Source organism: Cavia porcellus, unplaced genomic scaffold (assembly GCF_034190915.1).
Source record: "Cavia porcellus strain 051 isolate PalLab524CR breed Dunkin Hartley unplaced genomic scaffold, mCavPor4.1 scaffold_18, whole genome shotgun sequence".
Taxonomy (NCBI): Eukaryota; Metazoa; Chordata; class Mammalia; order Rodentia; family Caviidae; genus Cavia; species Cavia porcellus.
Genome location: NW_026947501.1, coordinates 53,825,476 through 53,848,756, shown reverse-complemented (window position 1 = coordinate 53,848,756; position 23,281 = coordinate 53,825,476). Strand labels below are relative to the sequence as shown.

The window sequence follows — 23,281 nt, the reverse complement described above, 5'->3', positions numbered from 1 at the left end:
CAGGTCTGGAAGTCCTCTTTCCTGAGGGTCTTTACATGGTGTGATCAAAACTACTGCAAATGTTGCTGCCAGGTGACATTCAACAGAAAGGCAAGCTGATAAAAATATGACAGTGTGTCTTCATCCACCTTATTTACCAGATCTGACACCACACAACTTCTGGCTCTTCTCCAAAATCAAAATGACCATGAAGCCAGGTGTGGTGGTGCACACCTGTCATCCTAGAACTCAGTGGGCTGAGGCAGGAGGATCGCTGTGAGTTTGAGGCCAGCCTGCGCTACATAGTAAGTTCAAGGCCAGCCTGAACTGCATAGTGAGAGCCTATCTCAAAAAAAAAAAAAGACTATGAAAAGTGAACATTTTGTATCAGTTCAGGACATGAATTCATCTGTGGCAGCAAAACTCAAAAGGCTTAGGAAAGAGAACTTCCAGAACTGCTTTAGAAAGTGACAAGAAATGCAAGATGTACTCAAGGGGGAGGTTTTGGGGGGATTCATAGCAATGCGTCTTTTACTGTAATGGTTTTCTTTTAATTTAAAGATTCACTTTTCATTCCATCACACAATGTATACATGCTTGACTTCACTTAGGTAAATAACCAGGAGTGGGATTTCTGGGTCGTGCATCAAGTGTACAGTGTGCTTATGTTTCCAGTCAGCCTCGGATTCTTTTCCTCAAAAGTGCAGTGCTGCCTGCAGTCCTGATGTCACCAGAGGACACCAGCAGTTGGCACAGTGAGGTGCTGGGCACTGCCATCAGTACCTGTTGCCAGCTTGCACTGGACACTATAGGTCACCCCTCCTGGGTGCTGGACTCTATTGCTGGTTCTTGCTGGCTGCTGGTTTCTGGAGTGCTTTGCTGCTGACAGTTCTGAGTGTTTATTGCTCTGTGTTTGAAAATGACTGCTTTGTCCACACCACTCAGGATGAGAATCCCAAGTAGGTTCACAGGACCCTCATGGCCCACGTTGCCCAAGAAATAAATCACAAGCAGATGTACAGGAACATTAGAATGAGTCCTTACTTTAACAGGGCCAGTGCTGCAGCACGTGGGGGTCATTATACAGGGCGGAGCCCCCTTAAACAACCTGAGGAGTGGCTGGGGAGCACTGTGAGCCTACCAGCTGCAGGCCTGGGCCAGTGAGGGAGGGGCTGAAGCCAAGGAGTCTTCCAGAAAGTGGAAGGCTTGCTGCAAGGGACCCAGATCCCTCTCCTCCTGATCTCAGCCAGGGCTCCCCTCTCCCCTCTTCAGAAAGGCAGCAGTGCTGTCAAGTGAACTGGCTGCACTCACGCTGGCGTGGACGTGACAGCCAGATGGCCAGGGTGAGACGAAAACGTGAGAAAGTCAGGTGCTTCTCTTCTGCCTCATTTATAAGAAAGCGCCAAACTGGTTTCCAGGGTGACCGGACCGGCTTTCACTGCTGCTGGCAAAGTGATATGGTTCCAGTTCTCATCCTCACCACCGCTTGGGATTGCCAGTGGTCGTTGATTAAGCAATTCTGATAATAATAACATAGTATTTCATTGTGGCTTTGGTTTGTTTTTCCCTAATGGGAGAGGGGCTCCACATCACTGTGTGTGTGTTTGCCATCCATGTATCCTGATAGTGACGTGTCTGATCAAGTCTTCTACCCAGCTATTAATTTGAGCTCTTTCTTTTCTAACTGCTGAGTTTTCAGAGTTCTGTGTGGCCCCTAGATGTCCTCCGTCTGATACGTGACTTGCAAGTGTTTTCTCCCAGGCTGTGTTTGTCTTTTTATTTTACCATATCTTTATTTTTTTTTTGCAACATTATTTCAGCTGTTCAGTTCCTCTGTCTAGGCAGATTATAGAATATTCTCTCTATGTCTAAAAAAAAATTTGCTGAGATTTTTGGGTAGGAATTGTGTTGAATCTATTGGTCGTTTTAGAGGTAATTAACATCTTTATGACACCAAGTCTTCCAGTCCATTTCAACCTTCTGTGACTCCTGTCATCTCTTGTAGGATACAGATTATGTGTATCTTTTGCTGTATACCTAAGCAGTTTTTTTCTGGAGCAAGTAATAGTACCTAATACTATTTTAAATTTTTCTGATTACTTTTTCCTACATGTGTGGAAGACTTTTATTGCAAGTACATTTGAAAGGAAATTATAAAATACATTGACTTCTTTATAAACACCAACTTAACATTTTAATGCAAATTTGGAAACCTGAGTCTGCAGATCAAAACTGGACCAGTTGCTTGAAGAAACGAATTTTTAAATCACTGCTTCCCACCTGCACACGAAGGATGACCTTCTGTCAGGTGGCCTGCTGTGCCCCAGCACGGGACTTGAGTAAACAGAGAGGCTGCAGGGTTTCTGCAGCTCCGTGCCCGGAGCATTTCTGTGCTCTCGTGTAGTGCCCAACCGCAGGGATATCATCAAAGAATCATAACCATCTTGGCACCCGTAATTTCTCTTTTGAAAATTTCTCTGCTGACTTTCTTCTGCTCATGAGCAAGTCTCTCTCCTTCAGTCTAATAATAGACTTATCTGTGGTTTCACACAGCTGTTCTTCAGATGGAGACTCGTCTCTGGGTATGTTTAGTTTTTGTTGTTGTTGCTGTTACTGCTGCTGCTTTTAGTACTCAGAACTGAACCCAGGGCCTTTGCACTAGCTAGACTTTCAGCCCTTCATTTATTTACTTGTTTATCTGAGATAGTCTTGGTAAGTTGCCCAGGCTGAGCTTGAACTTACAGTCCTCCTGTCTCAGCCTCCCAGAATGCTGGGCAGACTCAGTGTCCTCGCACGGCCTTTGCTCCTTCCCGTCTGATCAGCACTGTTCCCATACACTTCCCATTTCCCTGTCTAGTGACAAAGCCCACACCTAGAGCCTCCCTCTACGCATCAGAGGTCAGCTGATGGCCAGCGTCCAGGCAACACAGAAAGCCTCCACCACTCTTGCTGTTTTGCCTCATTAGTTTCAAAAGCATGAGAGGACAGGAATGAGGCTCTTCGGCTCTATCATCACTGCAGTCAGAAGATCCCTGCAGCTGTGACTTGAATGTCTCCACGCACACTCATCCGCCTTGTGCAGTGCTGAGAGGTGAGACCACCTGGTACCCTGAAGAAGTGAGTGGGTCATCGGGCTCTGCCCTCATAAGTGGATTAATCTCTTTATGCATCCATGGATTAAGATTGCAATGCCTGTTACTCCAGAGGCTCTCTGCCTTGTTTGCGTTGTCACCATGTCATGCCCTGTGCCCCTCTGGACTTAAGGAGCCCCCCACCTTGGACGTCCCAGCTTCTAGAATTATGAGCCGAGTGAACATTCTTCCTAAGTTCCTCAGTCTGTAATATTCCGTTATAGTAACAGAAACAGACCAAGACAACCCCTTTGCAGTAATGTTGTTTTCTAATTATACCCTGCTGCTCTGTAGAAACATGCTTGGTTTTTTATGTTGACTTTGTTTCTTGTGCCGTTAAGGAACTCACTCATTTGAGGGTTTGTTTTAGTTGTTTTGTTTTATTCTATTGTAGTCTTGGTAGATTCCACATCGACAGTTAAGTATATGTAGACTTCATCTGCAGGTAGGAAGAGCCGGAGTTTTTCTTCTAATCTAACCTTAAACCCTTCTTTTCTTCCTTCCTCTCTCCCTCCCTTTTTTTCCTTCATTCTCGTCCTTTATTTTTCTTTTTTTCTTATTGCACTGGTTGGAGCTTTCAGTGTGACGTTGAATAGGAGTGGACAGGACAGATGCTTTTCCCTTTTCCCTAATCTTAGGGGGAAACATGCACCCTTTATCATTACGTTTATAATCTGTAAACTTTGTCTTTATGAAGTTGAGGAAGTTCCTTTCCAATCTTAGTTCATTGAAGTATTTTTCATGATGAATTTTAGCCTCCCAAATGCCTTTTTCTGAATCAGTTGATAGAACTATATCATATTGATTAATATCTTCTTGGACTTTTAATTTGATAGATTATGTTGATTTCTTTTCAAACATTGAACCAGGTTTATATTCCTAAAAAAACCCAGCTTGGTTCCAGTACCACCAAAGGAAAAAACCTAACTTGGCATGTTGATCATTCTATTTATACATTCAAGGATTCAGGTTGTTGATTTTTTTAAAAAATTACATCTGTGTTCATGAGTGATTTAATTAGGATTATACAACTATCTTGAATAATAACCATGTTATTCCCAGTTTTTATTTTTCAATTTCATTGATTTCTTCTTTTTTTCCTGTTTCCTTGTTTCTGCTTGCTTTGTGTTTATTTTAGCCTTCTATTTCTAGTTTTCTTAAGGTGGAAGTTCGTATTATTCACTTAAAACTCCCCCCCATAGGAATTTAATGTGTTAGGTTTCCAAGTACTGATTTATCTCCATGTCCCAAATTTTGATGTTATTTTTTCACATCTATTCAGACAGAATATTCCTGTTAGCATCCCACCTCCTCCTGCAGCTCTGGATTCTATCTCAGATCATTTCCTTTCCCTAACAAATTATCTCTCATTCACTTATCTGAAAATAACTTGATTTTCCTCTTTCTAAAAACATATAGTATCATTCGGAGAAGAACTCAAGGTCAACAGATCTTTTTTCTTTCAACAATGTGACAGTTAATCTTGACTGTCAACTTGACTGGATTAGTAGACACCTGGAGGAGCAGGGAAGGGTGTTAACTGTGTTGCTGGGTTAACCCATGTGTGCGTTCACAGCTGAATGGATGGCTGGGAGGTGGGGCCTGGCTGAGGAAGCAGGTCACGGGCGGGTGGCTTTGAGGAGTGTCCCTCCCTTTGGCTCCTCCTTACTCTCTCTGCTTCCCGGCTGCCAGAGGTGAGCAGCTTTCTTCCGCCAACCCCTCTTCATGGTGTGGAGCCAGCTGGCCAACCTCAGGCTGCAACCATGAGCCCAAATAAACCTTTTCTCCTGTAAGTTGTTCATGTCACGTATTTTGACCCAGCGATGGAAAGAGACTGAACACAACCCACTTAAAGATTTTGCTCCATGACTGGGGCCTCCACCATTTAACCTAAGAAGTCAGTGGCTGTCTTTCTGATCGTTCTTCTTTAAGGTTTTCCTCCTTCACTGGTTGCTGCTTTTAAAATTGCCTTTGTATTGGGGCTGGGGATTTAGCTCAGCGGCATAAGTGCCTACCGATAAAAATGAAAAAGACCAAAAAAAGAAAAAAAAATTGCCTTTGTATCTTTGGTGTTCCAGCCCATGATGTTCCTAAACATGATTCTTCTCCCTTCTAGAGGTTCACTGAGTTTCTTAGATCTGTAAGTTGGTATGTTTCGAGGAACTTAGGGAAATTTTGGCCATTACTTCTTCAAATATTCCTTTTACATCCTAGTGTCTTTTTTCTCTGCTTCTGATGTGACTGCAGCTGTACTAGGTTGCTTGGGGTCTTGGTGTTGTCACTGAGATTCTGTGCATAGTGCTGATACTTTGTCTCCTTATTTTCAGTATAGATAATTTCTATTGACCACTAAGTTCATTGACCAATGTGTAGTATCTAGGGGTCCAATATTCTCTTAAAGTCATCAAGTAAATTTTTAATTTTAGGTATTGTTTTGTTCAAGTGTAAACATTCTATTTTGTTCTTTTTTAGTGTTATGTTTCTCCCAGAATTCCCATCTGGCTCTCTTTTCTTTCCTCTAGTGCTTTCAACATGTTGAAAATTGTTGAATTTTAAAACATTGTTGGTTTTAAAACTCTGATGTAGCAATTATGGTAATAAAAGCTAATAATTCTTTTCAATCTTTTATTTGTTGATTGTTTCCTTTTTTCTCATGTTCTTTAACTTTGTGTTGTATGTTGAACACCATTTCTTGTGGCTTCTATGCAAATGTCTCTCCCCAAAGCCCCATGCAGTCACAGGTGGGGCTTTTTCAGAGGGGGCTGGATCTAGGGTGTGTGATGCTGGGGTTAAGGTGTGTGATTGGTTTGGCAGAGTTCTGGGTGTGAGTGCTACCTGCCCTGACAGCAGGTAGCCTGGATCAAACACAAAAGACAGAAAGAAACTGCCATTGCCACTTGTCCTTGCACTTGCCTTGCTGACTTCTGCTCTCTGCCTGCCCTGGACTGCTTCTCCCCTGCGATGCTCCTCTGCCAGGCCACCCTGCCTTGGACTCAGCTGACTATGAACCGAAACCTCCACAAACTGTGAGCTCAATAAACCCTTCCTCCTTTAACGCTGGGTGTGGGGTTTTTGTCTCATTACTGCAAAGAGTGACGAAGACACCTTCCCTGGTGTATAGGAGAGGGTGGGGACTGGACTGTTTTGGTACAGATGTTGTTGAGGTTTAGTTTGGCAGGCAGTTAAATTGCTGGCAGAACCGCTTGCTCTTTGTAGAGTTTATTTTAGGTTTTATTAGAGTAGGTTCGTATTCACTTTGCGCTTAGGGTCAGAATGTGCTGCATTTCTGGGCTCCTGCTGATTGCTTGGGTGGCTTCCAGTTTAGGACTGTTGAAAACAAAGCTATTATGACTATTCTTACACGAGTCTTTGGTACTGGTCATTCACATGTCCAGTTAGGAAGTCCTCAGGTTGGTTTATGTTTTAACTTTCTGAGAGTCGCCAAGCAGTTCTCCAAGAGTGGCCACATGGTCCTATACGTCCACCAGCAACGTATGAGTGGTCCAGTGTCTCCACACCCTCATCCACATTTGGTGCTGTTGGTCGTTTTGAAATGACAAGAGATTAAATGTTTTGTATGTTGATTGGATAATTTGCCTTTCTTGGATTGATGGAATCAAACACCTTTCGTGTGCTTTTTGACCTTTTATATAGCTTCTTTGATCAAAGGTCCTAGCCTTTTGCCTATTTAAAAAATGGAAGTGTTAGTCTTAATACTGTTGGTTTGTAGAAGTTTATTATGCATTTTGGAAATGGCTCCTTTGTCAGATACATGTTCCGAGGATAAATTCTCTCAGTTTATGACTTGCCTACTGAGTTTTTTGTAATGGCTTTATTGAATTTTCATTTTGTTTTTCATTGACTTCTACTATTTTTATTATGACCTTTCCTCTATATACTTTTTTTTTTCCTGTGCTGAGGATTGAATCCAGGACCTTTACATTAAGTGACATTACCAGTCCTTCAAATATTTTTTTGTTAAATTTTGATACAGGGTTTTGCTAAGTTGTCCAAGCTAGGACTGAATTTGGGATTCTCCTGCCTCAACCTCTCAGAATAAGATTACAGACATGCACTACCACTTCTGGTACTTTACTTACTTTGAATTTAATTTGCTGTGCTTTTTCTAGAGTCTGAAAAAGCTTAGACCACAAAGCTATGTCACTGGTTTTTCGCTGGCTGCTTTTCTCATACAGTAATTTAAGCTTCTAAGCTCCCTCTGCACACAGCTTGATCTGTTCCCACCAGACTTCGATAGGCCGTGTTCTCTTTATCATTTGGTTCAAAATTCAACTTGCAAATTTTCTTCTCTAACCTGTGGGTTAGTTACAAGTGTATGGTTTAATCTCCAGATGTTTGAGATTTCTAAACTTTGGGTTGTTTTTACCTTTAACTCATGACTGTTGTGCTCAGAGTCTGTTTTTTTGTGCCAGTATATCTTGGTAACCCCAGAATGTTCTCTTGGGGAAAAAAAAAGGTATTCTGTAGTTGTTATGTAGTTTTATATATATTAATTAGGTCAAATTGGTTGATGGTGGTTTCTAAATCTTTTCTATCTTGTGCCACTTACTGAAAATTTTCAAGTACGATTGTGGTTCATCTGTTCATTTTGAATTTTTTGTTTTAGTCATTTTAGTGCTCTGTTACTACGTTTTATATATTTCAGGTTATTCGGTTTTCTGGATGAAGCAATTTTTCTATCATTATGAAATTTCCAAGCTGGGCATGGTGATGCAGGCATGTAACCCCAGCACTTGGGAGGCTGAAGCAAGAGGATCCCAAGTTTGAGGCCAGCTTGGGCTAATTATTGAGTTCAAGGCCAGCCTGAACTGCATGGCCAAATGTTGTCTCAAAAAAAAAAAAAAAAGAAAGAAAGAAAGAAAGAAAAGAAATTTCCAGTTTTCCTATCTTTGCCCTACTCCTTTGCTCTAAAATCAGCATGTGTCTTTATTTTATTAATTTATTTTTTATTTTTTGGTACCGGGGATTGAACTCACAACCTTGCACTTGCTAGGCAGGCACTTAAGCCACTGAGCTAAATCCCCAGCCCACGTGTGTCTTTTATTAAGAGCACCCTTTTTATAGTGTATAAGCGGACTTGGGAGTTTTTTTCCATCTGATCTAAAAACTTTGCCTCTTAGTTAAAGGATACGTACATTTATTTATGTATTTAGCAGTCGCTACTGTAATTGATAGTCCTCAACTGAGAAACACCTCCTTCCCTTTTGAATTTTTGATGCCCAGGCTAACCTCGAACTGAACCTTCCTGCCTCAGCTTCCGCATGAGTCTCTGGGATTACAGGCAGGCGCCACAAGCCCTGCAGGAAACGCCTAACCTGGGGCGTCTGCCCACGTCGCTGAGCGCACTTGTAACCCACTGCGCGGTCCTCCGTGGTTGCACCCTCTACTGTATGGCCTACGCGTCCCGCCGTGTAGCCACTGGGTTCTCTCGAGTTTCCCTACTAAACTGCCTCTGCGGTGAGGCTGTTGTGCAGGTCGCCTTCCCTGGGCCAGAATCCTCGGGGATCTTTGTCCAGCGTGGGGCTGCTGGCTTGCAGGCTTTGTATGCCGGGTTTGGCTAAGGATCGGGGGCGAACAGCCTGCCCATGTGGTCATGAGGATGACCCAGAGCGGAGGGCAGGAGGAAGGGTAGGGAAGCGGGGAGCCCCACACTTGAGTGGGTGAGCGTGCCTGCCTCCGACAGGGACAGCTCGTGGCAGAGGGGGAGCAAGAACAGAGGTCGGAGCCACATGCGGGAAGGGCAGGTGCACAGGAGGGGCGGGTGGGTCCCTCTGCTGGGCGGTGTAGGGAGCCACCGAGGCGGAGATGGGGAAGAGGTACCGGAACCCAGCAGCAAGAAGGGACCGGAAGCAGTCGTCTCGGAGGCTGTGTGTGTGTGTGCGTGGGTGCGTGTGTGTGCGCGCGCGCGTGCCATGCCGGGGAGACAGCGCAGGCTGCTACTGCCGCCTGTGTGGAGCGGCTCTGCCCAGGCCCTGGGCCTGGCCTTGCAGGGCACGGAGCTGCACAGGACTGCGCAGAAGAGCGCCCCCTGCAGGGCCGAGGCGGCAGCACGCCTGGGGAGTGCGGATAGTGGTGGACTCCTCCGTCAGTGGGAAGGTGACGCGGTGCGGCACGCGATACCTTTTGGTCCAGTTTTATTTTGTTCTAAAAGTGATGCATGCCATGCCAAAGGAACTTTCTTCTTCAGTGCCTTAGGAAGGTGTAAAAAATCATGGGTAGGAAAATAAAGACTTGAAACCCTCCCTCCCCCTAAGTAGCCAAAGCTCACATTTTGTGTTTTGTTTTGTTTAAGCTGACCCCTGTCCTCTAGTCCCAGAGATCTGTCTTACTGGGGACACCAAGAGGGCTTCACGAAAGAGGCCATTTAAGCATGGGATCTTAAACGTTGAGGGTTCCTCCTGCCCCTCGCTCTAGGGGTGGTGCACTCAGCATGAGGCGAGAGGGGAAGCTGAAGGCCCGCAAGGACACCCCTGACATGCTGTGGTCAGCCCCTCCAATTGTGCAGTGCACAGCCTGCATCGCTGTCCATGCCAGTCACGCAGAGCTTCCCCCTTCTGTCCCCTATCCCAGCCTACACCCTGCACCTGCCCATACCGCATGTCTCACCCTCCTGGGTCTGTGTCCCTTTCCAGACAGCAGTGACAGTGAGCTGGAACTGTCCACGGTGCGCCACCAGCCGGAGGGGCTGGACCAGCTGCAAACACAGACCAAGTTCACCAAGAAGGAGCTGCAGTCCCTCTACCGGGGCTTCAAAAACGTGAGTGCCCCACTACAAAGGCCCTCTGTCCCTGACTCCACAGAGCAGGGACCCTGGCCCAGGGAACCTTCTAGAAACTTCTCAGGAGCACAGCTTCTCCTACTGGGAGGCAGGCCCTGTGAGGGCCACTGTGCTCCTTTCTCTGAGCCTCCAAGGTGGTGCCAGGCGAGCAGCTTGGCATGAAGATGGGGGCACCAGCCACTGTCTCCCCCGCCACCCTCCACCCAGCATCCCCAGGGCCTGGAGCAGGGGGTGGCTGAGTTACTGAGGGGCGGCTTCCACTTCAGGAGTGTCCTACAGGCCTGGTGGATGAAGACACCTTCAAGCTCATCTACTCGCAGTTCTTCCCTCAGGGAGGTGAGTCCAGCCAGGCCCAGGACGATTCCGGGCCACTACAGGGCGGGGACGCACCACCACCCCTGCCTGCAGAGACCCAATGCTGTCTCTTTCCTCCTGGAGGGGCGGGTCCTGACCTGGACAAAGCTGGAACCCTGGCGTGGGTGGGAGCTGCTTGAGGAGGGGCCGGGCTTTCTGCAGCCCTCCCGACCCCACCTCACCCCTTGCTGTCCCCAGATGCCACCACCTACGCACACTTCCTCTTCAACGCCTTCGACGCCGACGGGAATGGGGCCATCCACTTTGAGGTGCGTCCCTGAGGGTCCTGCACCTGCAGGGGAGATCATGGGGAGTTAGTGCTGCCATCTCAGCTGCACCTTGGATTCACATCCAGCCCTGCAAGTCACAGGGGCTCACCGAGCCAGCCCAGGTGGAGTCACCGAGCCAGCCCAGGTGGTTTGCATTTTTAAAGGAGTCAAGTGGAACACAGCGGTCTGGCTTCCAGAGGGTGGGATTTTAAACCCCTGGCCTCAGAATTTACTCCTGGTTGCTGAGCCAATAGAATCAACCAGAAATATCCAGAAAACACTTAGCCTGAAGGCATTCTGCTTTGTGTGGTCACCCCAGCTGGTGCGGGGGACCTAGGACTCCCCAGGGCTCCCGGTTGCCAGTGCTGGAAGGAGCAGCCACCCGCCCCCAGCAGCCCCCCTCCCCCCACGCTCACACACATAGACGCCCCCGCCGCCTGTCTGGGCTCCTCCCTGCCTGGCCACACGGGATCATTTGAGCGAGGCCTCATCTGTGGAGCTCAGGCCACTAAAAATAGCTGCAGGCACGAAGCTGAAACCTCCTCCGAGAGGAAAACCTTGCATCGAGGCGATCGATCCATCCAGGGCCAAGGGCACCGCCAGGGAAACGGCCGAGAGGCCCTGGACGCCGGATAATAATAACACCGTCGATAACACCACACGGGTTATTTTTACCCTGTGTGCCCACCACAGACTGACACACCGGACACGCAGGGGCAGCTGGAGCCCCCGCCTCCTGGTGACCGCAGGGCCCCTGGGGGGGCGGGGTGAGGTCTTCTCCCTCAGTTCCAGCGCATCCAAAGCGCCTCGGGAACCCACTAGGTGCAGAGGAGTAGAGGGGGGCAGGCACGGTCTCCCCCACCCTGCCTGGGGACCAGGCTCTGCTGTGGCCGCTCAGGGGCAAAGTGGGAGAGGAGGCCCAGTGTGGGGGGTCCAGCTGCATTGGGGGGCACAGTTTTCTTCGTCCAGCTTGTCAGTGTCTGGGTTCCATAGGTCCTCGGTGGGGGGGATCAGTCAGTGGCCAAGATAGGTGCTGGGCTTGGTCCCTGCTGGGCTTCATCTCGGGGGTGGGGCGCCCCAGGTGCCTTCCCAAGTCCTCTGGTTGCATAGGGGTCCCTGAGGGACTTCCTGACTCCAATGCTGGGGTCTGAGAGGAGTTTTTCAGGGAAGAAAGGAGCTCGTGTCCCCTTACCCTCACTGCCCTTCCCCTGCCTGCTGACCCCTCCTTAAAGCAGGAGGCCAAGGCCACTGCGCGATGTTTATGGTCACCCAGTGCTTTCTGTGTGCTTAGAGACCACCTGTATATGTTTCAGTTTACCCGTGTGATATAAAATTATCACTGTGTTCCCCTCCGCATAGTGAGGAAGAAAAAGAAGGGAGGGAGGAAAGGGATAAGGAGAGGGAAAAGAAAAGGAGCTGAGGGGGAGGTTTGCCCACGTCCCCCCTCGGCATTGGCCGCCAGCCCGTCCTCCAGAACCTCTGGGCTCAGCAGCAGGATGGCAGCTTCCTCTGTGTGACTGTGTCACCCGGCACCTTCCTAATTCCGCTAGTTCATCTTGTCAGAGACCACAGAACTTTCTTGGAACCCAAGAGAAAGTCAGGTTGCCCAGGATGGAAGTGGCATTGTCGGAGCTGCCGCCACAGTACAGTGCTCACCATCCCTGGCTGCCTGCAGCCCTGGGACCTCCCGGGGCTCCCACCGGCTCACTCAGTGCCTGCTCTGGGCTCTGCTGGGGACCCTCCGTGCACACCAGGGGCTCAGCCTGAAGCCCCAAGCCTGCTGTGTCACTGCAGGAGCCACACACGCTGCCAAGGGCCTGCCTTGGGGCTGCTGCAGAGCAGGGACTGTGATAAAACAGATGCCCTGTGTGTCAGAGCCCAGGCCTGGGGTTACACCTGTCAGGGTCGCATGAGAAACTGTGGAATTTTAGAACCTACGTCCACCTGATTGGAGTCAGCTGCACTGTCTGTGTGTTACCACTAGGGACCTCCAGGGCACAGTCCCATGCACTGTCTCCTCGTACCGTGCTTTCTGGAACGCACACACTTGCTGAGGGACACCGGGTGGGGACAGCTGGCTATGTGCTGATGCGAGGTCTTCCGGGAGGACAGGCCTGGAGAAGTGTGGCACCGGTGCCCTCTGGACCCATGAGAAGGGTGGGTGGCAAGCAGGACCTGGCACCTGGGGCTCCCCCTAGACCCCAGGTTCCCTGCTTATGTCACCCACACCTGTCCGTGGTGCTGATTATTCCCCAAAGAGTGTACAAGAGGCACTACAGTCCTCCTTTGCTGCGTTCTCATGTCTTCCCTCACACACACAGGACTCGAGCCCAGGAAATGTGTAGGGGGTGCTTAGGGGGACCCAAAGTGGCCACCGTGTCTTGTTTAACCAGCTGTTCTCATCTGCCTCAGTGACTCCCAGGGGTGTGATTTTAAAACTCTTCTCAATGGGCCACTTTAGACAGTGTGTCTTGATCCCCTGTGTGGAGGAAAAGGAGCTGTGTCTCCCCTAAACACACACTTTCCTCCCCCCACTTTCCAACAGCACACTGGGTGAGGACTCTTTACCCAGGTGATGTGAATCTGACACCCACCAGAGTCTTGCAGCTGGCTGACAGAATGCGCTCCTCTCCCGCACACTTTTGGGTTCTGCTGCTCTCAGCAACAGCCGTGATTCTTCCTTTGCCTAGTTGTCAATGGCCCCATCATTTATTCAGCCCCTTTTCTAGTCTAAACTTCTCACCTGGCACCTCATGGAGGATGTGACTCTGGCCTCCCACAGCTTCCCGGGGCCGAGCACCCCGACGCTTCCTGTCTCCTCTGGGTAACATCCCTAGTTTGGGACCCCTCGGCTCCCTTTCTGGATTTATTCTCTTTTCAGGAAAAATTCCTCCAGCAGTCTCCAAAAGATAATAGGACCCGTATTCATCAGCTTGCTGTTGCTGGGACAAAATACCTGACATCCACAACTTGAAGGAGAAGTGGTTTAATGAGGCTCCTGGCTTCAGAGCCTTCCCTCCGTGGCCGGCTGGCTCCAGGGTAGAAATCCGTGACAGATGGATGTGGTGGGAGAAAGCTGCTCCATCACGGCAGCCAGGAAGCCAGGAGGGGGAAAGGCCGAGGATTGATCCCAGCACCGTCCAAAGGCATGCCCTCGATTGCCCGCCCCCTCCAGTCAGGGCTCCCCTCCTGACATCGAAGTCAACCGTGGATTCATCCGTGGCTGGACCCTGATGCCTGCGGTGCCCCTGCGAGCCAGCCTTTTGAAAGCACCACCTCTGTACACATGAGCCTTTTTTTGACCCAAGCCATAAAGGAGCTGACCTTTGAGAGTCTCAAAGTCTCTCTACTTAGTTCTCATTCTTGCCAGGCATTTTACACTGAGCAGAACTGTCCCCTGGCCTGGTGCTTCCCTGCCAGCCCCCTGCTGGCTTCCTGCCCCCAAGGTGCTGTGGAAAGCCCACCACCAGGTGATCAGATCCAGTTCGCGGACCTGAGTGCGGGTCTTTCTGTTGAGCTTTGCTTTTCTCTCTGAAGCATCTAGATTCTTCTCTTGGCTGGCAGTTTTGAATCCACCATGATCTGTGCCTAAGGCCCAAATGCCCATGATTTTAGGCCTTATCCTAGCCCCCGGGGAACTGGAAGCCTCCCATCTGGGAAATCTTTCATGATTTCTTCTTCGTTTTCTCTGGTTCTTTCTGGGTCTCCTGATGTGCTAGCACTGTCTCTCGGGCTGAGGCTCCATGTCCTCTTCCGGTCTCCAGCACTTTTTTTACCTCGGTGCACCGCAGGGGAAGTTCTTGCTCTTCCAACCCCTCTTCTAAGTGTGTCATCTTCACCTATGGCTTTCCAGTCATTGCTCTGGGTGAGTGTGTGTGTGTGGTGCATGTGTGCGTGCATGACTGAACCCAGGGCTTTGGCCTAAACACCCCAAGTCCTTTATTTATCTGTTTGTTTGTTTGCTTAATTTCTTTTGGAGGTAGGATCTCACTAAATCGCTAATTTGCCCAGGCTGGGCTGCCTCTGTCTCCCAGGATGCCGAGATTCCCGGCATGTACCACCTCTCCTGGCTTTGTTCCTCTTTATAATACTACCCTATTATTTTAAGGATGTAAGATTTCTGATCTCTGAGTTGAATAGTTTTTACTGAGATATTTTTTCCTGGAATAACTCTTGTTTCTCCCGGATTGCGTGTCTCTTTCCCTTCCCTCTCATGGGTTGGAACACAGAAACCGTTCTTATCTTGTCACCTTAGTGGTACATGGTGGCCATGCCACAGGGCCGGCTCAGCCTTGTTGGTTTAGTTTGAAGGTTTTCAAGCACCTTTGACCTGCAGATGCTCAGTGAACTACAAGTGGAGCCCCTCGTTTATCAGAAGAGCACCCAGATCTTATCTGCAAATATAGAGCACAATGCTCCCCCAGATCAGGACCATGTGGTCCCCACCCCACACATACACACGCACACGTGCAGGTACACAGTGCATGCCCACACTCATCCGTATCCCACCTGGAACAGACTCCACACTGCCTGAAGAGCTGGGAATTGCCGGTAAACCCACACAGCAAAGCTGAAGTGGGGTGCTGGTTCCTCGATCCTCAAATCCCTCTCCCTGCAGGACTTCGTGGTCGGGCTCTCCATCCTGCTGCGAGGAACAGTCCATGAGAAGCTCAAGTGGGCTTTCAATCTCTACGACATTAACAAGGATGGCTACATCACCAAAGAGGTACGGGGGGGGGGGGGGGTAGGGCAGTGGCCGCCTGCCGCTGCTCCCCTCCTGCTGCTGCTCCCCTGATTTCTCTTCCTGTCTCTCTTCTGTCCGCATCCTAGTGAGTCTCAGCCTGGCTTTTGGGTGAAGCTGCAAGCGGGCTCCCCTCCCTGTTGCTCAGCCCTGGCCACCATCCCCATCCACCCCAGCCATGGAGTGGGACTTGGGGAGCCAAGTGGAGAAAGGGGAGGCCTTGAGTGGGACAGTGTGGGACAGCATCTGTACCCATGAAAGGCAGAGGTGCAGGTGGCCCTCGAGACATAGACCCTCAGATGGATTTTTTTTATGGCCCCAAAACTGTTTTTCTTTCTTTTCTTGGTATCTGAAATAGTTGCTACCTGCTCAAATTTTGGGGATGGGCACATTGCTCTCTGTCTCCTACTGGACCCGAGCGGACAAGCTGGTTTCTCTGGGGTGCACAGGGCCCCTCTTGCTTGCCCTGGGGGTGGCCCTGACCTTTGAGGCAGTCTCCTCTGCTGGGGCCCTAGAAGCCACCACCCTGCTGAGGCTCAGCAGCCAACTCACACCGGCCCTCCTGTCCCCTGCCCAGGAGATGCTGGCCATTATGAAATCCATCTACGATATGATGGGCCACCACACCTACCCCGTCTTGCGGGAGGATGCACCCCTGCAGCACGTGGAGAAGTTCTTCCAGGTGTGTCAGCCCCGCCCCTGAGCCAGGTCACCCAGCAGGGGAAGAGGCTCAGCCATCCTGGCCAGATGCCCTGGGGCAGGAGTTTAAAGCCAGGTTTCACCCTTGAATTTCTTCCACTTTGGGGATCCAGGGCTCCAGGCAGCTGGCCCACCAGTGCCTTCAGGGGGGCCATTTTCAGCTCCCCAGGAAAACAGGCTACGAAATGAGTGGCCTTGGGGTCCTCTTGCTCTGTGTCCTCAGGGTCTGGGGGGGCACCTGGCTGGGGCCTCTAGACTGAAGCCATTCTGTGCCTTGGTGGCCCTGGTCAGGGAAGTGAAAGGTCCCCTGAGCATGCACCAGGAAGCAGGGCTGGACTCAGGAGGCCAGCATGGGCAGGAGATGGCTGAGGAGGCAGCCACATGCACATCCAGGGTGGGGACAGAGGGGCACCCTGGGGTGGAGGGAGCCCATGCACTGAACATCCTCACACTGGTGTCAGGAACTGTCTTAGTCTCTTGTTGCTGAGATGTAACACCTGGCACCCACAATTAAAGAAAGGTTTATTTGTGCACATTTTGTAGCGATTTTAGTCCAAGTCAGCTGGCCCCAAGGCAGATGGCATGGCAGAGAGCTGCTCGGTGTAGTGACCAGGAAGCCGAGGGGGAGGAGCTGGGGAGGGGGATGAACCCTTCCAGGCCCCGCCCCTGACCACCTCCTAACAGCAAATCAGCTCTAAGCCCCAAAACTCAGGGGCCAAAAGCCCTGCCATGAGTCCATGAGGCTCTGGGGGCATCTAGACAGAAACCACAACAGGGACACTTAAACCTCATGGGGACACACTCACTTTGGCTTTGGCTTGGGTCACAGAAAATGGACCGGAACCAGGACGGGGTGGTGACCATTGAGGAGTTCCTGGAGACCTGTCAGAAGGTAGGTGGCTCGAGAGGGCTGGACATGGGCCTGCTTGGGGCTGGGGGACCAGATGGTGGCCCATGGGGGAGCCGATGGGGACATGCAGGAGGTGATCAGCCTCGGACCAGCTACTTGCTGCTTCTGCTCCTCAGCACCCCTGCTGGCCCACTGTGACATGGTCCCTAACAGGGCCCTGCTGGGCGGGAGGGACTTGGGAAACAACCTCCCCACCAGCCCTGCACACCTGGCCTCTCCACCTCTCTCCATGCAGGATGAGAACATCATGAACTCCATGCAGCTGTTCGAGAACGTCATCTAGGACGCACCTCGGGCCTGGGTGGCCACTGCTGCTCCATCTTTGAGAAACCAAAACTTTTCCAATACATTTGGGATAAGTGAGCTGTTTGCTACACACACACACACACACACACACACACACACACACACACACACACAGATTTTCTCTAGGCTGGCAGAAGGTGGCAGTCAGGAGGGATGCAGCCCCCAACAACTGTCCCCAAAACCAGTGGGACAAGGAAGCTGCCTCCCGGATGGGCAGCCCATGTGCCAGTCGCTAGATGTCACCAGGAAGGGGTCAAGCACCTGAAAGGATGCCTCCAAAGCATAGAACCCTGCCACTCCTTTCCCACCAAATGGGGACCCCAGGGTTCCTGTGGCCTCTTCCTGTGGCCACTCCCTACCCAAGGAACTGTGTCCCAGAGACCCTCACTGCAGGGCTCTGGGACAGCCAGAGATGGAGGGATTCAGACTAGGACAGAGGTGGTCACAGGCCCAAGCCTGCTTCTTCCTGGGACTCCCGTCCCAAAGACTGGGGTTCTGACCCAGGAGAGCTCCACCAGTGCCAGGCCACCCACTCTGAGCCAGTTTGGGTGGTAAGGGTCGCTGGGCACCATCTTCCCTCTATCCAGGAGGGGAGGGGCTCCCAAGGCGGGGCTAGGGTTTCTAGAAGAATCTGAGGAGACTGTGCCATTTCCCCTTGGGGAGAAGCTTTTGCTCACCCCAAATTCAGCTGGTTGGGAATGGAAGAAGGGTGTTGCAGCCCCCCGTACTAGGCTGTTCTCCCCAAGGCTGCTCAGTCCTAGGAGGAAGAGCCATGGCTCAGGGACCAGCAGCCATGGAATCTGGGAGGGCTGGGCAGGGCCTCTGGACTGGAGCTCTGTAGGGCCCTCCCACAGGATCATCCCAGCCTCTACAAAAGCACAAGTGTTCTGCTCTGGAGGGGGAGCCAGGGTCTCTCAAGGCCTTCCTGGGGGCCAAAGGAAGCCTGGGTCCCAGGAGCCCCAACCTGAGTGGGCCGAAGGAAGGAGTTCGGGGGTCTGTTTAATGCCCCCAAACTATGGAATTGGGAAGGCCACTCTCAGCCCCCCCATTCACCAACATTCAGAAGCACAAACCTGGGGGCCCTGTTTGGTGGCCCTGCCTGGGGTGTGGAGGCCCATGGAGGGTAGCAGTGAGGAACATTCCCATGTGACACATTCCATCAGGCCACCCACATCTGCTCAGGCGGGTCCTGGTGTCCTTGGGCATCCCCAGGACACCATCCCCAGCTGAGCGGGGCCCTCAGAGGAAAGGCAGATGGCCAAGGACATGGGAGCCCTTGGTCCCCAACACAGGTGTACCTCTCCGAGGAGCTGCACTGACGCCCACTTCCAGTCGACTGGGGCCCCTCCCCTCCTCCAGCGGAGGAGAGCAACTTCCCCTGGCTCAGGGATCTCCCACCTGGCATCCTGTGCTTGTCAGGGGCCAAGGCCGCAGGAGACAGTCGCCACCGTGCCCCCATCCCTCATTGTCTCCCACGCTGGGCCAAGACAGGCTGCATGTCTGCATGGCGGAGCGTCTTGCTCGGGCGCGGCCTGGGAAGGTGGTTCCTGTCCTCAGCGCCCACCAATATTCAATCCTATATATTTTAATAAAATAAACTTGAGAAAAGAAGGGACTCCCGCTGGCTTTATCTCAACTGAACTCCCTGCTGGCCCCTCCGGCTCAAGCTGGTATTCACTGTGGTTCCCGCCCAGGACTACACAGCTAAATGTATTTGCTTGTTTATTTGTTGAGATGGGAGCCCCCTGTGTAGCTCAGGTGCACAGAAAGGATTAAACACACTGGGCCCCCAGTGGCGAGCATGATTAGGACAGTAAGGACCTTCCTTAAGAGGACGAGGGTCTCTGAAGCAGACACCGTACAGGGCCACGAGCTTTCCTTCCATTCGAGTCAGGCACTGCACAGCGGGCCTCGTGCCTGCCCCGACCAAGGCCAGTGAGTGCCAGGTGGAAACAGCTCTGGCTGCCTCTGAAGCCCATGCCATCTCTGTGCCAAGCAGGCTGGGGGTGGGAGGTGAGAGCCATGGCCAGGGCATGGCAGAATTGGCTGTGATGAGGCACTGACCATCCTGTGGCTCCTCACATCGTAAGGGGCCTGTGCAGCAGGGAGGCCCTGCTTCTGCTGTGGGAGTGGCGGGTGGAAGACACAGGCTGAGAACACAGCTCGGACGGATGGCATGGCTGGGGAGGCGATGGGAGTCCTTGCCACCTTGCAGGTGCACTCTGGGCAGAGGAGAGATGAGAGTGTGGGAATGAGGACCATGGGTCTTTCTCCAGCACACAGGGCAGCCACTGCTTCCCTCTGGGCCCTGCAGGGAGCCGTTGGGCGAAGGACCCTGGAGCTGGTCTCAAACCCCAGTGCTCCATGCCCCAGCTATATGGCCAGGCCAGGATGCGCAGTCTGTCTGTGGCTCAGTTTCCTCATCTGTGAAGCAGGGACACTGGAGAGCCTGCCTTACAGAACCAGGTCTAAAGGAGCCCAAGAGTTTAGGTACCAAAGCCAGCCAGCTCAGCCACCTTGCATCCTGGTGCAGGGGTGAGGGTCCCGCTCTGCAGTCTGCCTGCACCTCTCTGACCTGTGCAGTGTCCACCTGCTCCCACTGGATGTGGCTGTCCCCTGCCACACCCCTGGCCAGCTTCCCCTCGAGACTGGTGTCAGGGCTGGGTGCCAAGGCAGTGCTTCTGCTGACCATTTCCCAGCACAGAAGTCTGCGCTGGAAGGGTTGGGGCACCGCTCAGGGTGGTGGGTGTGGGAGAAGACTGAGGAAGGCCTCCCCCCGCCTCACCCCACTTTAAAGCCATTGAAGAGCTGTGTCCCCAGCACCTACTCCCAGTAGGTAACCCCATGCCTCTAAGGCCTTGCCATGTCTAGGGCATAGGGCTCATCCTTCCATTCTAGGAAGTTCCATGACCTTTTCAGCATACCTATCTACCTTGCTGAGCCTCCGTTTTCCTTATCTGTAAACTAAGAAAACAGTCCACCCTGGGACTATTATGATAATTCAGTATGCATATGCACTAGCCTTCCATAAATAAATAAATACAAATACGAACACCCTTCCTTTCTAGTCACTGAAGTTTTCCTATATCACAATGAGCTATCAGAGAAAGTACAGATGTTTCAGGAGCCTCCCAGGTCTTGGAAATAAATCTACGATGGTCTCCAGTTTCTCTGGTGATTCCGAGGGCTACCAGGGGTCCAAAGAGCTAAAGGGGGTGGGCAGCAGGTCAGCCTATGCCAGGCACACACAGTAGGCGACTCTCCATCCACGTGCCCACCACTCAATGCACGACCACCAGACCAGTTGCTGACAGGGAGTGTCCCTCAGGGAGAGCCCTGAGCATGTGTGGGCCTGGCCAGTGTCCTTCGCCCTCACAGTGGCCCGACTGAAGCCTCCCTGGTGACATGGAATGGGAGAAGTGAGGCCCAGAGTCGTTGGCCAGTGGGCCCACGCCCTTCCCGTGGCGTTCTGTGGCTCCTGGAGAGAGGAAGCCCTGTCTGCCCCAGAGGATCCTGGTTTCCCAGATTTTCAGTCGCCATTTGCTAAGTGTTGTGTCGCTACTGACCACCAGGGGGCGCTGCTCCACACCGGGTCTCCTCATCTAGCCTGTGCCCCAGAGCAAGATGTCATTTCCCTAATGGTCCCAAGGCCGTTTCACTGCTGGGCCTCGTTCTCCACGTGGTCCCCCGTCTTGTTATCTCCTCATACACCTACCTGGGGCTCACCTAACTTAACCATGGAGCAGCCAACCCACAAAATTCTCCAACCAGCTGCCTGACCCACAAAGGGTGTCAGCCTTAGAACTGGCCTCCCTGTCCACCCCTGGGCACCTTTTAGGGAGAGACAGCCATGTGATCCAATACAGGGAGGCCCAGGGAGGCCTATGCTATGAATGCTGAGACAAGAAACTCCCTCTGAAGCTGAGAGTATGAGTGCTGGTGCTGGTGGTGCCGTTTTGTCACTAGAGGAGACATGAAAACAAAACCAGAGCAGAGAACACTCAGGCTCCAGGATGGGGCAAGAGAAGCTGAGGGGAAGCAGGGACAACGGGGCCCCTGGGCTCAGGGTCCAGCTGTACCTTAAGCAATTGCCTCCCTACCCCTGGAATTTTCACTTAAATCAGCCCTGAAGGAATATCCAGTTGCCCCAACCAAGCTAGTAGGAGCTGAATGTTTGACTGGATTCTCAACTGCTCACGCCAAGGTCAGCTGTAGGGTGTGAATTTGCTCTGCAGGCCCCAGTGGGCCCTGAGGAAAGTGACCAGACCCTCAGGTCTGTGCTGTCACCCAGGCCAGATACCAGGCACCTTGCAAGCAGGAGCCATGTGTTCACCCTTGGGTCCCAGCACTGGCAGAGAGCTGGCATGTTTGGGGAGGGGAGTACTCTGGAAGTGCTGCTGAGCTCAAGTTGGGGGGGTTCGGGTGGGGGGGGGACACTTTGGGGACCAGGAGGCCTGGTCACGGGGCCAGCTCTCAAGTACCCAGGGCAGGGTCTCCCCGAGAGATCTCTGACCCGAGCAGCCAGCCTGGAGGCCCCACCCCTCTGCTCCCAGCCCCTCCTCCCCACCATGCCACCCTCCGGCTGTGTTCATCCCAGGAGTGCAGCAGACCAAGCCAGGGAGTGCTCCTTCCTGGCTTTGAAAAATCACCAAATACAGTAAAACATCCAGAAACTAAAAATAAGGCCCCAAACAGCAGATCATCAGTGAGTCTCTGACAGCCAACTGAGATTGCCACATCTTTGAGTCCCTCGCTCTGTTGACAAACTTTCCCAGCCCAAGTCAAGTTTCTCCTAGGCAGAACAAGAGGGGCTGCAAGGGAGAGGGTTCTGGTCTGCGTCTTGTCCCCTTCCCTATCCCCTGCTGCTGCATATGCAGAAAAGCAACAGGCCACTGGGGTATGAGAGGACAGGCAGCTTGTCCTCACCCCACAGCGGTCATCCCAGGCCCCACCCCTGCCCATCACTGCATTCACTCACTCATTCATTCAACACAAAAAGCAGCAGTATGCCAGGGAAAACAGCAGAGCACAAGCCATGATCAACACTGCATGCTTACATTTTGAAGGCATTAGGTAGAGGCCACATGGCTGCTAATGCCCCGTGAAACACTCCCCCCTCAACACTCCTACCCCATCATTCATGCCCCTTCTGAAACAGTTCTGCAAGTCCTGTTTTGGGAACATCTTTACCTGTTCAAAAAGAGGGTGAGTGCCGAGCGCCATCCAGTGGAAAGGCAGGCTCAACAACACGATGGTGAGTCCTCATCCACCACATCCACTGGAGCCGGCACTGCGCAGTTCTCCTAAAGTCAAAAGAACCATAGAAGGCTGGTGTGTTGAATTGATAGGGAAATAGAGGCAGCCATAATGGCGCAACTGAGGACATGCAGGAGAGTGGGCTGAAGTGAATGATGCCAGTCACCAAGAGGAAAACTTGGTTTCCGGGGGAATATGGTTGCTGTGATGAAGCCAAGAATGACGTGGGGTCTTACTCTCTGGGGAGCTGCTGAGTACTGCCAGATGTTACTGTGAAGGTTAAGGAGAACCTTCAGCCACACACGCTACTGCTACAACAGAAAAAAGGAAGGGAGACAGAGAGGGAGAGGGAGAGGGAGAGGGAGAGGGAGAGGGAGAGAGAGAGAGAGAGAGAGAGAGAGAGAGAGAGAGAGAGAAAGGGAGGGAGGGAGGGAGGGAGGGAGGGAGGGAGGGAGGACAAGCAGGGGAAGAGCAGAGCACACCGTGAGAGAAGGAAGCCGCCTCTGGCAACAGCTGCACCTCCAGATGAGTTCTGGAGAGGAGCACAGCACCTGTGGGTGTTTCAACTCAATTGTTTCCTACGCATATTTACTTGTTGTGCTAACCACATCTTCTGCCTCTTCTCCCCACTTTCATATCCAAGTCTTTAGCACTTAACTTTACCTTTTAGGTAACAGAATGTTCAAGGACGTGCGATAGTATGGAGAAACCAGCTCTGACTCACTTTTTCCTTCTGACACCAGATATTCAGGGTTTATCACACTCCAAACATGCAATTCTGCAGTGGTGCACCCCATGGGGTGTCCTCTAATTCAGCTCAGTTCTGATCCAAGGTGC

At 51.7% G+C, this 23,281-nt stretch overlaps 1 protein-coding gene and 1 long non-coding RNA gene across 6 annotated transcripts in view; one reads left to right on the top strand and one right to left on the bottom strand.

Moving 5' to 3' along the window:
• Kcnip3 (potassium voltage-gated channel interacting protein 3) overlaps window positions 1-18,803 on the top strand; it is a 71,030-nt gene extending 52,227 nt beyond the window's left edge. For 3 of the 5 annotated variants that reach the window (XM_003471706.5, XM_063229965.1, XM_063229966.1), the window contains 7 exons: window positions 9,764-9,888; window positions 10,176-10,245; window positions 10,462-10,532; window positions 15,151-15,258; window positions 15,851-15,955; window positions 16,802-16,864; window positions 17,118-18,803. In XM_003471706.5, coding sequence (XP_003471754.2) covers window positions 9,764-9,888; window positions 10,176-10,245; window positions 10,462-10,532; window positions 15,151-15,258; window positions 15,851-15,955; window positions 16,802-16,864; window positions 17,118-17,165 — 590 coding nt within the window. In that variant the 3' untranslated portion in view covers window positions 17,166-18,803. Of the gene's footprint in view, window positions 1-9,028; window positions 9,228-9,763; window positions 9,889-10,175; window positions 10,246-10,461; window positions 10,533-15,150; window positions 15,259-15,850; window positions 15,956-16,801; window positions 16,865-17,117 lie in introns of those variants that run through there. The other 2 variants (XM_005004450.4, XM_063229964.1) reach the window with 2 other exon arrangements.
• A 3,557-nt stretch (window positions 18,804-22,360) lies between these two features.
• Window positions 22,361-22,762, bottom strand: LOC134471519 (uncharacterized). The gene is made up of 2 exons (XR_010040970.1): window positions 22,681-22,762; window positions 22,361-22,491 (listed from the first exon to the last, which is right to left on the bottom strand). It is a non-coding gene; the product is annotated as an uncharacterized LOC134471519 (long non-coding RNA).
• Window positions 22,763-23,281: the final 519 nt, after the last annotated feature.